At 39.5% G+C, this 14,337-nt stretch overlaps 2 protein-coding genes across 2 annotated transcripts; both read left to right on the forward strand.

Moving 5' to 3' along the window:
* Positions 1 to 498: 498 nt before the first annotated feature.
* Positions 499 to 2,969, forward strand: LOC147868791 (large ribosomal subunit protein P1-like). Its single transcript, XM_087323361.1, has 4 exons — positions 499 to 670; positions 1,783 to 1,906; positions 2,481 to 2,572; positions 2,774 to 2,969. The coding sequence occupies exons 1-4, from the start codon at positions 602 to 604 to the stop codon at positions 2,825 to 2,827; spliced, it is 339 nt and encodes a 112-aa protein (XP_087179487.1). The 5' UTR covers positions 499 to 601; the 3' UTR covers positions 2,828 to 2,969.
* Positions 2,970 to 6,471: 3,502 nt separating this feature from the next.
* LOC147868792 (mechanosensitive ion channel protein 6-like) lies at positions 6,472 to 12,527 on the forward strand. Its single transcript, XM_087339570.1, has 6 exons — positions 6,472 to 6,522; positions 8,222 to 10,371; positions 10,463 to 10,586; positions 10,702 to 10,995; positions 11,430 to 11,632; positions 12,004 to 12,527. Exons 1-6 carry the CDS (start codon positions 6,472 to 6,474, stop codon positions 12,287 to 12,289), a joined length of 3,108 nt encoding a protein of 1,035 aa, XP_087195696.1. The 3' UTR covers positions 12,290 to 12,527.
* The last annotated feature ends 1,810 nt before the right edge of the window (positions 12,528 to 14,337 follow it).

The following is a 14,337-nucleotide window of genomic DNA, read 5'->3' on the forward strand; positions in this document are numbered from 1 at the left end:
TGCAATGAATAACTAACTAACCTCAACACTCTCATGCATCAGGTTTCCAACCCTATGCATTTACTCACTCAACCATTTTCGCCAATGTCCACACTTAATGGGTTAGTTGATTATGAAGCCTATGAACGAGCTTGGGTTGTGTGGATGGGCAAGCGGCCCCACTTTTGAAAGGCAGGCATGCAAGCTCCCTTTCTTTACATCCCCTCCTTCATCGATCTAGATGTGTGGCCTGGATGAGGGGCGCGACGGAGGGTTCGGGTGAGCCCTGCTCCACAGTAGTCCACAATCGCTAGAACCTCAAAGAAGATAACATCGCGTAATAGTTCACTTCTTCAGAGTAGTCAGGCCGAGGATTGATGGAGATACCCTCGGGCAAGGCAGGTACCAAGGAAGGGGGGGGGGGGGTGGGGCGAAGATTTGTCCGGACAGGTATGAAAGAGGAGCATTAGGTCATCATGTTGCCTGTGTTTAAAGCTGCAGAGTCTACCCTCCATAAGTTTCTTCTCGCTGTTTAGGAATTAGGGTTTTCTCTGCTTCCTATCTGTGCAGTGTAAAAAGAACAACAGTCTCACAGACGCATACGCGCGGAGAATCGCAGGCCATGTCGATCAGCGAGCTCGCCTGCACTTATGCCGCCCTCATCCTCCACGACGATGGCATCAAAATCACGGTACGATTTGGCTTCTTGTTGGCTTTCAAATCCGTTTTGTCTTTTCCTCCGTTCCTCCGAGGGAGTGCTCTGAAGAAACGTGTCTGATTTTTTTGAAGGCCTTCATTTGCTTGATTTCTTGCTACTTTACTTGCCTTTTCACAAAACTGTAGACTAAAAATTGGAGTTTTGAACACTAAATCCAGGCAACACCAGCATTGTTTGCAACCAACAACCTTTTTCTGTGATCCAATCCTTAAATGAGAGAGAAATCCCATTTCAGGAATAATCTCTTGACCGGGATCTCTTCAAAGTAGATTAATTGTCGGAAATGTTGAGAAGATCAAGCCTTCAAATAGAAGATAAACTATACAACTTGTAGCGAAATAAATTGTTGAGGAACTGACGAGAAGAAATTTTTGATAATGACACGGCACCAAACAGATGAAATTCAACATAAGATGATGTTCAATAACCTGTCATGATGAGATTCATTGTAGAGGTTATGTAGACAATGCTACACCACGAAGGATTAATCTTACGTTATTTATTGGAATGCTATAGTTACGTTCAACAAAGACTTCTGACCATTGTATCTCTGATGTCGTTCTAATAGCTGCATGTGCATCATAAAAGTTTTCTCACGAGTTTTCGGCATTGCTAAAGTATTCTTTTAGGTTTGGTTCTGTTGTATCATTTGAAGTTGCTTATCAATAGGCTGATTTCTATCATCAGTTTTTTTTTAAAAAGTTAATGTCCTTCAGCTTTTGTAATTTCAACAAGGTGGTTAATCACATCCCGAGAAGATATTGTTTTAGGCTTGTTACTGTAGAATGAGGAGTTTTATCCTAATGAATTTGCTTAGATCTGATATCTTCTTGGTGGTACTTCTGCATCTCCGTTTTTAGCTTTACCACGTTATATTTGGATTATTAGAATCTAGTAATGATTTGATGCATAGTATTGCCATTTAAAATCTCATTGAATGGTAAATAGCATATCTCAAGCTTTGCGATCTTATGCCATTCTGTCTTGGATGGTTTCATTTGATAATATGAAAGAATGCATGATTCCATTCTGAAGACCTAGTTCTTCAAAGTGGCAGCTAATTCTTACATGTCACTTTTTTACAGGCAGAGAAAATATCCACTCTTGTGAAGGCTGCAAATGTTGAGGTTGAGTCTTACTGGCCTGCCTTGTTTGCAAAGCTTCTTGAGAAGCGCAGTGTAGAGGACCTCATCACAAATGTTGGCTCAGGTATATTGATAGTACCACTGTGATTTACGGTGATTTCCAATCCACCACTCTAGTTTATTCACTGTTAATTACCATAATTTCTGATATGACCCTTAATCGAGCAAAAGGTGACAGGATAATAGTACTGGTTTGCTGGTATAGTATTAGTATTGCAAAAGCTAGGTAAATGCCTCTCTAGTTTACTACAAATGTCTATAAACTCCAGTCAAGTAATAATTCTGCATCCCACCAAGTCACAGTATAAAATTTTGTGTTAAATATCTCTTCTTTCCTCTGTTATCTATAATGAATACGTGCTGCATGTTTGAATCCTAAACGGTGATCATTTTGATTGTTAGCCGTGAACTAAAACCTAATGCTTCCTATTTTTACTAATCAGATTGATTAAACGCATTGTAGTTAACTGCTCTTAGCATTAGCAAAGGCTGCTTGATTTATTTACTTTCAAAATCCTGGATCTTTAGTATGTAGAGCCAAGGTAAAATCAATGAGTAATGGGCGTTTCAGGCCGACTGGATCAATGGTCAGGCTGATAGATTATCTTAACAGTGAAAGGGCCTATTTATTTTTTCAGGTGGTGGAGGAGCTACTGTCGCTGTTGGGGGTGGTGCACCTGCAGCTGCTGGTGGTGCTGCTGAAGCTCCCCCTCCTGTCGAGGAGAAAAAGGTTTGCTTGTCTCTAACTTTCGTCTTTCATAAGCTATGAATGTCATAGCCAATAAAAATAGTGAATTTAATCAAATGAGAATAAGTTGTTAGTTTTACGTGTTAACCATGAGTTGGTGACTGTAGGGAATTTCAAGTTGTAGTGACTTGACTGTTTTGATCTCAAGTTTCACTAGCTTAATTTCTTCTTATTTATCTTCAGGAGGAGCCCAAGGAAGAGAGTGATGATGATATGGGATTCAGCTTGTTCGATTAAATCCAGTTTTGTGTTGTGTTTTGAGCTACATATGGCTGAATCGTTTTTGCAGTATTCTCCATCTAGAACAGTTCTTTTTTCCAAGCTTGGAGTTTGTAATGGAGAATTCCGGTTCCTTGGTGATGAGCATGTGCAGAAGTTAGAGCTTTTTTCTTATTATTCTCATGGTTGTGCAGAACGTTTACATTGTTCTGTTTTTTAACGATCAGTTTACTTGTCATGAATTGAAATGTTCATTCCAAGTGTCTCTTCTGTAGGGCAGAGCCTTTAAAAATTATTTTAATCCAGTATACTATGATGATATGGTGGTTGCACACCACAACGTAGTCTTGGGACTTCGGCACAAATTGGTCTCAGTGCAAGAGACAAATAGCATGGTCGATGTAACAAAAAGAGCTTGTGCAATTGCATCTTTATTAGTTGGAAATTAAAAAAACACTATTGCATATGATACCATTTATTGGGCACAGATTATTTATTCAGTAGTATAACAAAGATTAGTGTTGGTAGAGAGTCTTGTTAGTGCATTTCATGTAGTAGGCTTGAGGGGATCTTCGTTGCCAATCTGTTAGTTGAACAAATTCCTTACAAGCACTACAACATGTATTTTTTCTTATGTCTATCTTTACAGTTTCACTGGCATTATTATTGGCCCTATTCAATGAGGATGAAAAATCATTGGTATTATCAGTGTTTATCTTGCTAGCGAAGATAGCTTTTTCTCTTCAAATTCCAAATATGGGTAGGCGTTGTCTGGAGCATTCTCCCATAGAAATATTAGCAATCTATCCATTCCATTGAATCAACGACCTCAATACTTGCTTCAATGCATAATTGTTAATACCTATTCTTTTGCGTCATACAACTTAAAGCCTAAATGGTCAACCCACCTTCTTGAGATATCCATTTCATATATATTGCATGATGAGAATATTGCATGAATCATTAAGACTCACATATGATCCGAAGGATTCTTCAAACCCATGTGTTCTAATGCCCTACCCTTTTGATACAAGCATTGGCTTCTTCTGTTTAGGATTCTATACTTCTTCCACCTAGTGTTTGTGATTCATCTACTTGCATTGAAGTTGGTTGATCATCATCCTCAAGGACATTAACCATGGTTGTGCAAGGTCTGCGATTTGATTCATCAAGGGTGATCCTCTAGAACTTCGGTATATGTTATTATCACCATTGTGTTAGTGATAATTATGGATCTTTCTTCTCCTTATGATCTTGGTCTAATGGCCTTATTTCAATATTGGTCATAAGAGGTTAGATTGTGACTATATTTTGGGGTTGTGGCCAATTTCCTCCTTGCCATGGGCGCTTGAGGATTAAAAAAAAACATTTATCTATCTAGCTTGTTCATTAACATCCAGAATTACTACTAGAGCAATGTTGTGTAAGCATGCTGAATTAGCGATCATATCATTGTCTTGTTTACTAGCTTTTGTAAGACAATGCATACAAATGTCATCACTTTTTCAATTTGATGGCACCATCAATAGGCAAAAGCATCTTAACAACTTCTTGTTTTTGTTGTCTAGATTGTTATTATGAATTAGCACCACAATCTCTTCTTCATGTTGTCTAGGCTAGCATTAATGTTCCCTATCAGGCCTAGCTTTTTTTCCTCGATCAAATGCTTTAGTTAGAGGAAATATTTGGCTTGTTGCTCAAATTAGCTAGAATTGGTTGCTAGTAAAGTTGGAGAAGTACCCCTACTACAAGAAAGATAACATCTAGAAGGTTGAGCTCATATGTGTATGCCATTTATTCACACGTGGAGACTTTGTGTTTAAAAGTATGAATATCCATTCTTAGGAAGACACACATCAAGATGACTTATGTGCTTAGGTCTCATTGGTCAATATTGACCTCTCTATGGATGCTAGTTTGCTCTTGAACAATTGTAATGGACGAATTCCAAGCTATTTACAAAATTTACCATTGCATGCCTCCATCAAAGCGTAAATGATGTGTGGATGGCCCCTTTCTAGCTTTAGAGTGAGTCCCTTAAGTAGATCATCCCTATCTCCTACTTACTCTCACTTCCTCGACATCTCCATATTGGCAAATTATATCTTTTTCGTAGAAAAAAGCCTAATTCTACTACAACATTTTTTAAAATCTTAACATCCACTTGGGTATCTTAATTTTCTCAAGCAAGGTTAGATACATCTCTTGTTTTGTCCCAAGCCACATGTTGCCATTTATAAAGAGACAAAGAGTGGGTAACTTGATAGCATCCTTGTGTGGCGACGATTGGATATGTTTGATGGTTCGGGCATGTATCCAAAAAAATTGAGAATCTAGACATTCCTTGTAGAATAAAAGTCATATTAAATGTTGACATTGTGGGATTACTCATGGCATTTGGCAACTTGCAATTAAGCAAGCAAAAGTTAACTAAACATTGTATCCTTGAAAATAGATTTTGTCATTAACTAATAACTATAATATGGTAGTATGGGATTTTCTTTTATAAAGTGTACAAGACGCGTCAAGTTGATGGACAACAACCTTCTTAGAATGGATAACACCTTTCACGTTACATCCTATAATGGCATGGTATTATGATCACATTCTAACACTAACCAATTACTAATACAAATCAGTGAAGAACTGTGGATTGCATGGATGATTATCCACACCAATCACCTCGCACAAAAAAGGATATAAGATGAATACAAAACCCCATGGACGTCTAATCCATTAAATATAACATCGTATTATAGTTCGAATGTGAAATATGACAGCTTTGGCTCACCAAGAGAGTGTCTACAACATCTCTAAGATGCCATGTTGAAGGAGGCTACTATCCTCTATGAAATATCCAAACTCCTTATGCACATGTGTTGTCATGTGTCGATATCCTTACGGTTTGTCTCGAGTTCAAAGATAGTTGGTTTCCCAATTATATTACCCTTAGTCCCATTAAATCAACCTTTAAAATTGGTCGTTAAGCTTATACTAGTAGCATGTACTCACTCAAACGATAGTCATACTTGTTTCCATATGTATGTTCACGATACCCATGAGTTTATAATTAGGTCCCACTTTGATATCCGACATTTGTGAATGCTAATGGACCTCTATTTCAAAACCTTGGGATTGACTCACGAATCTTCAAAAAGCTAGAATTTGGACACAATATGACATCCTACCAACAAGCATGCACGTAGCTTGGTATGAGCGCATGTTCATAACCAAACGTGAAGTATTTAAATATCTATAAAAATAAAGATGATGTTGGTTCTTACCCCTAACATAATTAACAATTGCTTTACGTACAATATCTTGATGTATGTATTTTGCTCTCAATCCAACGTATGTTACTGCTTATATATGACTAAGTTATTCCGACTCACAATTGAATTGACTACTTTTGGAGAACTTTTGCAGAACATCATGTGCCATGCATGATCCATGTGTCGACGTGTGTGAACTATGGCTGTCTTTGAGCCATTGAATGAAAGCAAATATTATTAAAGACATAAAACATATTGTTACTTAAAAAGTCTTCTCTCACATGTTCATTCATAAAATTAGAAAACCAGAAGACAAACCTGGATTTCAAAAATGGAATGTTTTTAAATTTTTTTTTGCTTTTGTAGTGTGTCACACCAATTTTCCTAACCATGAAGACATTTGACTCAATTGTGATTGTGCCAATTCTGTATGCCAACAGTGTAAAATAATAAAGTTGGTACCTCCTTTGGAGCAAACTTAATATTATTAGCCCCCGCAATTTGGATTGAAGAGTGGGGGTGGGGGGGCGGGATAAACAGAAGAGGAGCGCGCCAAACCAAAAAGAGACAGAGAGAAATCGTTTGTTGGCCTGCCTGTAAATTGGGCAGGGCAGAGCAGAGTAGGGTTAGAGTACTAAATTTAGGGTTTATGGTCTGCTCCTGCTCTGCAGACCGCGGTTCAAGTATGTAAAAAGAGAGAGAGAGAGGCGTGGATGGGCTGGCGCGCCTCGGAGAAGTGGCGCCTTCATGGAAGGCATAGAGCTCGCCACGTGGGCCAATCAGACACACGCGAGAGAGACACCTTGTTTCGCGGGTTGCGCTAAAGAGGCCTCCTAGAAAAGAGTGGACTGTGCTGCTTGCTCTTTCTTTCTTTTTTTATTATCTTAAAGACTTCACAAAAAAAGAAAAAAAAGAGTTAGAGAAGAAATTTAGAATATGTACATATAGAGAGGTGGGCAGTGGGCAGTGGGCAGACAGAAAAAAGAGAGGTTAGAGAAGTTTGGAAGGCGGGCGTGCGTTTGTTTGGCTTTGCTTTTTTTCTTTTGGCCTGTCCGGCCGTCCGTATTCGTCCGTCCGTCCGTCCGTCATATGAAATCAAATAAATCAGCATATATCATCACTCCACTAACAGCTCCTACGTTTCAAAATTTCACCCCCCCCCCCCCCAAAACACGAAAAGCATAACGCAAAACGGCATCCACACATTCATTCTATAGGCCATGCCATGCCATACCATACCATGCATACATACGTTACACACACACACACATACATACATATATACATACATACATACATACATACATGCCATCATTGCCTTGCCTTTCCTTTCCTGTTGCTAGCTTCACCATAGTACGTAAAATTCGTGTTCGTCTAGCATAACATTCGTTTTCCTACGTTCGAAAACAAATGCGAATGTTATTCAAACATTCGTGTGTGTTTTATTCCCCCCCCCCCCTCCCCCATTTTTTTTTTGTTTTTTTTTTTCCTTTTTTTAGGTTTATTTAGCTCATAATAATTAGTTAACCCAAAAGTATGGTATTTACCATTCTTCAAAGATGTGTTTACCATACTCGAATGCGAAAATGCACGTATGGTTACATATGGTTCAAACTTCATACTATGAGCTTCACCATTTGTGTAGGTGGAGTCAGTCCTTGGATCCCACTCTTCTTCTTCGGTCAAAACACGAAAAGCAAAACGCAAAATGGCATCCAGACATTCATTCTATATGCCATGCCATGCCATGCATACATACATACATACATAATACATACATTACATACATGATACATACATAGAATCATGCCGCCCTTGCCTTGCCTTCCTGTTGTTAGCTTCACCATTTGTGTAGGTAGTCCGTCCTTGGATCCACTCTTCTTCTTCTTCTTCTTCTTCAGTCAGTTTGAAATCCACTTCTAATCTTTCACACACACTAATAGACACACACAGAGAGGGACATATACATATGCATGTATGTATATGCCCATCCGTACATCCGTACATCCATCCGTACACACATCCATACATGATAGATACCTCTGCATTGCTACTTACTTACTACTCATTGTGATTACTTCACCCTTCATTTGTTCATTCATTCTCTATCTCTGTGTCTCTCTCTGGTTCTCTGTTCCAGGTTTTTGGTTCTCCACTGTGCTCTGTTTCTGTTTCTGTTTCTGCTAGTAATCAATCAATCAACACATTTCACATGACTACCGCAACGGCCCATCAACCCACTACTACTACTGCTTCAACTGCTACTGCTACTTCTACCCCTCCTCCTCTGACAATCTCGGCTTCCTCATCTCCAAACATAAATGGATCATACAACCATGGCCATGACCATGACCATGACCATGACCACACCACCCATGACGTTATTGTGCCCATCCATGATGACCCATCCTCGGCATTATCATCGCCGTCCCTCCATGTCAACCCCAGCAACAGACATGTGGATGATGAGCATCATCGGAACCTCCTCGCACGCCGACATAATCGTACTACTCCTAATAATCGCTCTCCGCTACCGAAAAGCTTTGATTTTGAAGTCTCCACCGTCGACCCGCCCACCCAGCTCATCGGTGACTTCCTCAAGAAGCAAGCTGCCTCAGGCAAGCTCTGCCTTGATATGGACATGAACATGATGGACCTCGATATGGACATTACCATGGTTGATAGCCTTCCCCTCCTGTCCCCTACCATAGCTACTACCACTACCACTGCTTCAAGACATACTAGAAACCATCCTTGCTCAGTACCTACCCCAAGCATTGATCCCAATCATGTTGTTGCTGAAAATGGGTTGAAGCCTTCGTCGATTCGCAATGTGTCATTCGAGGATGGGCCTGCTGAGATGCTAACGCGTGGTTTCGGCACAGGTGAGGTCATCGCCCAGGGAGGGCCTAACCTTGAGCATGATAAGAATGAGAAAGATGATCAATGCTCTTCTAGCTCTGGCGATGATGAGAGTGAAATTAGACACAGGACTAGCCAGAGAAGATCAATCTTGCATAGGGCTCAAACAAGGTCCAGATTGGCGGATCTTCCCCAAGGAGAGCTGAAATCCGCTGTCCACAACACCAAATCGACAACTCAACTCAATTCAGGGGCAATGAGGTCTCAAGCATTGCACAAGTCCACATACATGGGCAAACCAGAGAGCGAGGAAGAAGATGACCCTCTCAAGGAGGAGGACATCCCAGAGAGCTTGAGAAAGCAGAAATGCAGCGTCAGTTCATCTCTCCAATGGATAGCTTTCTTCATCATCATGGGGGGCTTGATATGTAGCCTTTCCATCCCAACCTTAGCTCATTGGCCATTGTGGAGCATGGCATTGTGGAAATGGGCATTGCTTGTTCTCTTGCTCTTCTGCGGCCGCCTTGTGTCGGGCTGGGTTATAAGGATCCTGGTTATCATAGTAGAGAGGAACTTCCTTCTAAGGAAAAGGGTGCTTTACTTTGTATATGCATTGAGGAAAGGTGTCCAGAATTGTATTTGGTTCATTTTTGCTATCTTAGCATGGAGGCTTGTTTTTGATCCCAAGGTCCGAAGCTCTACACACAGTAAAGTGTTGCCTTATGTGACCAAGGTATTGTATTGTTTCCTCATTGGTGCCGTCCTGTGGTTGATCAAGATATTTCTTGTGAAGGTTTTGGCTTCATCATTCCACGTGAGCACTTATTTCGAGCGGATTCGAGAGTCATTGTTCGGGCAATGGGTGCTGGAGACGCTCTCAGGGCCACCGGTTATCGAGATGGAAGAAGAGAACAAACTTCTAGAGGAGCTAATCGAACTAAGAAAGGCAGGCGCAAAGGTTCCACAATCCATATGGTCACCCAATGCTAACAATCAGGTCACATCTATCGCCCCCAAAAAGAAAAGTGGCAAGATTGGGGCTGGAAAGAGTGGCAATTTGATGGCAGGGAAAGGGGGTATGAAGAGCGGTATGATAGCTACTAATGGCAAGAGTGGTTTCATCGCTGGTGGGAAAAGCGGGATTTTAAGGCCGAAAAGCCAACAGCTAGTGAATGATGGATGTCAAGAGGAAGGTATCAGCATTGATCATTTGCAAAGATGGAACCAGAACAATATATCGGCATGGAACATGAAGAGGCTCGTAAACCTTGTTAGGTACAGGGGCATCTATACCATTGCTCACATCATCGATGAATCAGCTGCAGCGGCTAGCCAGGACGATGCTCAAGATATGGAGATCCAAAGCGAATGGCAAGCAAAAGCTGCAGCCAAAAAGATATTCAAGAATGTAGCAATGCCCAATGCAAGGTAAACCAAATCATGGTGTCCTGTACTCAGGGTGAGAATGATGACGATGACAACAATTCATATTGCGTTAGATTTAATGTTATACATGCAGATATATTGAGAGGAAAGATCTGTTGAGGTTCATGCGAGAGAACGAAGTGGAAAAAGCGTTGCCGTTATTCGATCACGCATGTGAGAGTGGAAAGATCTCCAAGGCTGCATTGAAAAGCTTTGCAGTAAGATCTTCAACTGTTTGAATACATCCGATGTGACCTGATGTGATTAAGAACTAGGTTTTTGTGTTGTCTTGTTTTTCCCCTATAGCTTTTTTGACTTGACTGATATACACAGGTACATGTGGTGAGAGAGAGAAGGGCTCTTGCAATGTCATTGACTGATACAAAAACAGCAGTAAAGAAGCTGCACAGGATAGTGGATGTGGTAGTGGGGGTGGTGATAATCATCATAGCCATGCTTATCTTGGGCCTCACCACCACCCATCTCCTTCTCCTCGTCTCTTCCCAGCTTGTGCTTGTTGTCTTCATCTTTGGCAACACCTGCAAGACCGTCTTTGAGGCCATTGTCTTCCTCTTTGTCATGCATCCTTTTGATGTCGGAGACAGATGTGTTGTGGATGGGAACCAGGTAAAGGTGGATCATATCACAACGAATCAATCATCACCATTCATCTTTCATCAATCATAGCTGATTTTCAAAGTTTTTTCTTTTGCTTTTTTTACAAAAGATTACCGAATCACAGCAATCAATCTTGAGTTGAAATAAAACCCAATCAATTTTGTTTCTTTGTTTACACCAAGGAATCGACATGCATGAAAAGTCCCATGAACATATACATATACATATGCATATACATATACTGTTATACATATACATAGTGACCTGATAACCCTAAACCTTAACCCCTACACCATATCCTGTTGAGAAAAATCATTAAGATAATCCATTAAAATCATAGCATTGATTTTAGGTATTTGATTTTAACCAAAAGAGCTGATAATCAAAACATTGATTTATGGCTAATTTCTATGTCTATATACATGTATCTACTATGTTTGCAGCTTGTAGTGGAGGAGATGAACATTTTGTCTACCGTCTTCATGAAAGGCAATGGAGAGAAAGTCTGGTACCCGAACTCCATTTTAGCAACTAAATACATATTCAACTACTCAAGGACACCTGACACAGGGGATTCTTTTGAGTTTTCCATCGATGCAAGCACACCCTCGGAGAAGATTACACTACTAAAAGAGAAGATCTCAAAGTACGAAGAAGAAAACAAACCAGAGCTAAGCTCATTGAGTTATTATACATGTTGTTGGCTAATCCAAATTTTCATTCTATCATTTGGTATATAATCTTTTAACCAGAAGGTGGGTAGAAAGTGCTTAAAACATAAAGATAGGTAAGAGGGATTATCCTGCTCGTTGAAACAAGTATTTCCTCCCATTGTGGATAGATTGTTGTGTGCTGGGAGTGTCCACTTCATAGGAAAGGGTAGCCATTTTCGAATAAAAGTAGCCTTATATGTTATTGATAACATTTGGTTTCCCTTTCACTAGTGATCAATTTACTGCATAGTTGTACTTTGGAGGATGCCATACTGGTCTGAATTGATCCTTTTCTATTCCTTAGGTATATTGCAAGCAAGCCGAATCATTGGACAAAGGACCACCATCTCTTGGTTAAAAGCATAGAGAATAACAACAAAATGAATTTGCAACTCCAGTTGAACCATACACTGAATTATAACGAGGACTTGGAGCGACAAATCCGTAAGTCTGACCTTATTTTAGATGTCAAAAGGATGCTCCAAGGGCTTGACATTGGGTATGGTCTTCTACCACAAGAGGTGCAACTAACCTACTCCTCAAAGCCTATTTGTGACAGTCTACAACACCCACACCCAAAGAGCTCATAACTGGCCCCCCAAAAAGGAACAACTTTTGGAGGGTCCTCATGTTTTCTTTGATGATTGTAGAGGGAAACAGAATCAGTTTGCCAATCTGCTGACCCATTTGAGTTTGTAGTAGGGAAGTCAACCTTGTGTGAGGAGTACTTATATTTTCCTTGCATGGTGCTCACAAACTTGAACCACCACACATGTAAATATGCACCTTTAATATATATATATCGGTTCCAACACTTCGATGTCTCACTCTGCTTTTCTCTTGAAAAGAAAAGAAAAGATTGGTTGAATAATTTGTCTAAAGATAAAATGCACATATCCATCGATTGTGTACAAATTTATCTGTAGAACAAAATGTTGTTTGTACATTCTTGTAGGTTTTGTCCTAGCAATTTGCAACAGATAAATTGTCAATTTTATATTTGTTTTAATGTTAAACTCTTGTTTAATACGCTTAACCTGATCTCTCATGCAAATTTCCATGGAAGTAAAGTTTATCTCTTGTCACAATTTAAAGTCCAATCCAGATGACCCTTGAAGAGGGATGGTTGCTTACATAGGTTATGGATCTCCCTATTAAGTCAAGCATGAATAAAAGTAAACCTTATTGTGTGTGTATATACTGAATAACCCTTGCGCTAGTTGTTCTTATCTTTGTAGCATACATTCAAAAAGGAAAGTTTCGATGACCATTTTCCCTTGGTGCACTTCATACTTTTCATAATGCAATCTACTATCAACTTTCTTTGACATGAAACTATTCACTAAATTAAATCTTTTGAACTACATTTGGTAAAAGCATAAAGATGATGCTCTTTTTGGAATGTTGTATGCTCCGTAAAAGTACAGCCCGTTATCAAATGCAATGAGTGGCATACCATGTATACAAAGCATCTTGTGCAATAGTAGCACTTTTTTCAAAATCGAGGCCCATCGATTATGTGAACAAGTAAGTTCATGGGTTTGAGTATCATGCCGTATTGCAACGATACACACTTGATCACATTCAAATTTGCCTTTCCACACATTCTCAATCATGGCATATCACATTTCTCTCAAGATGCGGAAATGTCAAAATTGGAATATTACATTGCATGTATTAACCCCTAATGTTGGCCCTTGTACAAGGAAAAAATGCCAAAACGAATCCAATTCAATCTCACTACCCCCATGAGCCTTGAATCTCAGAGACCCTTATCACTTCTTCGAACTTGTTCACACAAAGTTAGGTATTGAGGTAGCATCATGGCATTATCACCAAAATATGAAGATATGCGAGGTATGCAATGAAAACCTAGTGGAGGATGGATATCACTAACTTATCGCCTAATCAATGTATTAGGTAATTCATCAAAAAAATGATGACATCTTAGACGTGCATGATAATGTGGCCGTCAGACTCAAATTTCCACCGAGAAGGGTGAGCACATGCGTGCATGCACTACTTTCGCATTGAAAGTTTTAACTACATAGTAGCAACCCCCCTTAGGAAGGAGTCACATACAAGATGATAAATTGAGCTTCATCGTGGATGATAAAATATCTATTATATTCTCTCAATTACAATTTGCACTCTCAATTGCAACATTCCACAAAAATCCTTGAGCATTAAACATCATTTGTAAACTCCACACACAAATTCACAATGTTAGAAAACGTTTCACTTTGGTCTCATACACGTCTTTGGGTTATATTGATCATGTCTTATTGTTGACCTTTGAGGAACACCTTGCATTGTTCAAAAGGTCAACGATCTGACTTCCAATTTTGGTCTTAGAAGACGTTAATATATATTTCTTTCTTTCTCTTCATTTAAGGGAATGAAGGATAACAACAAATGCTAGCATGAAGGAACTCTACCTATTTATTAACTTTTTCAAGGCTAATGTAAGTCATGCACCTAACTATGAAACTAAACAAGGTTGATAGAAGTTGCTCGCAAACAATAGATATTTCAAGTGCATTCAAAAAATTTCCAAGGTTTCCAAATTGCTAAGGGCCAAATTTTTGTGATTTCACACAAAGAGCCGACCAACTAAAGAAAGTGCAACATGATGCAT

The sequence above is a fragment of the Azolla caroliniana genome, unplaced genomic scaffold (genome assembly GCF_043228905.1).
Source record: "Azolla caroliniana isolate FFs.n. ecotype wild unplaced genomic scaffold, voAzoCaro1.0.p SCAF_1, whole genome shotgun sequence".
Taxonomy (NCBI): Eukaryota; Viridiplantae; Streptophyta; class Polypodiopsida; order Salviniales; family Salviniaceae; genus Azolla; species Azolla caroliniana.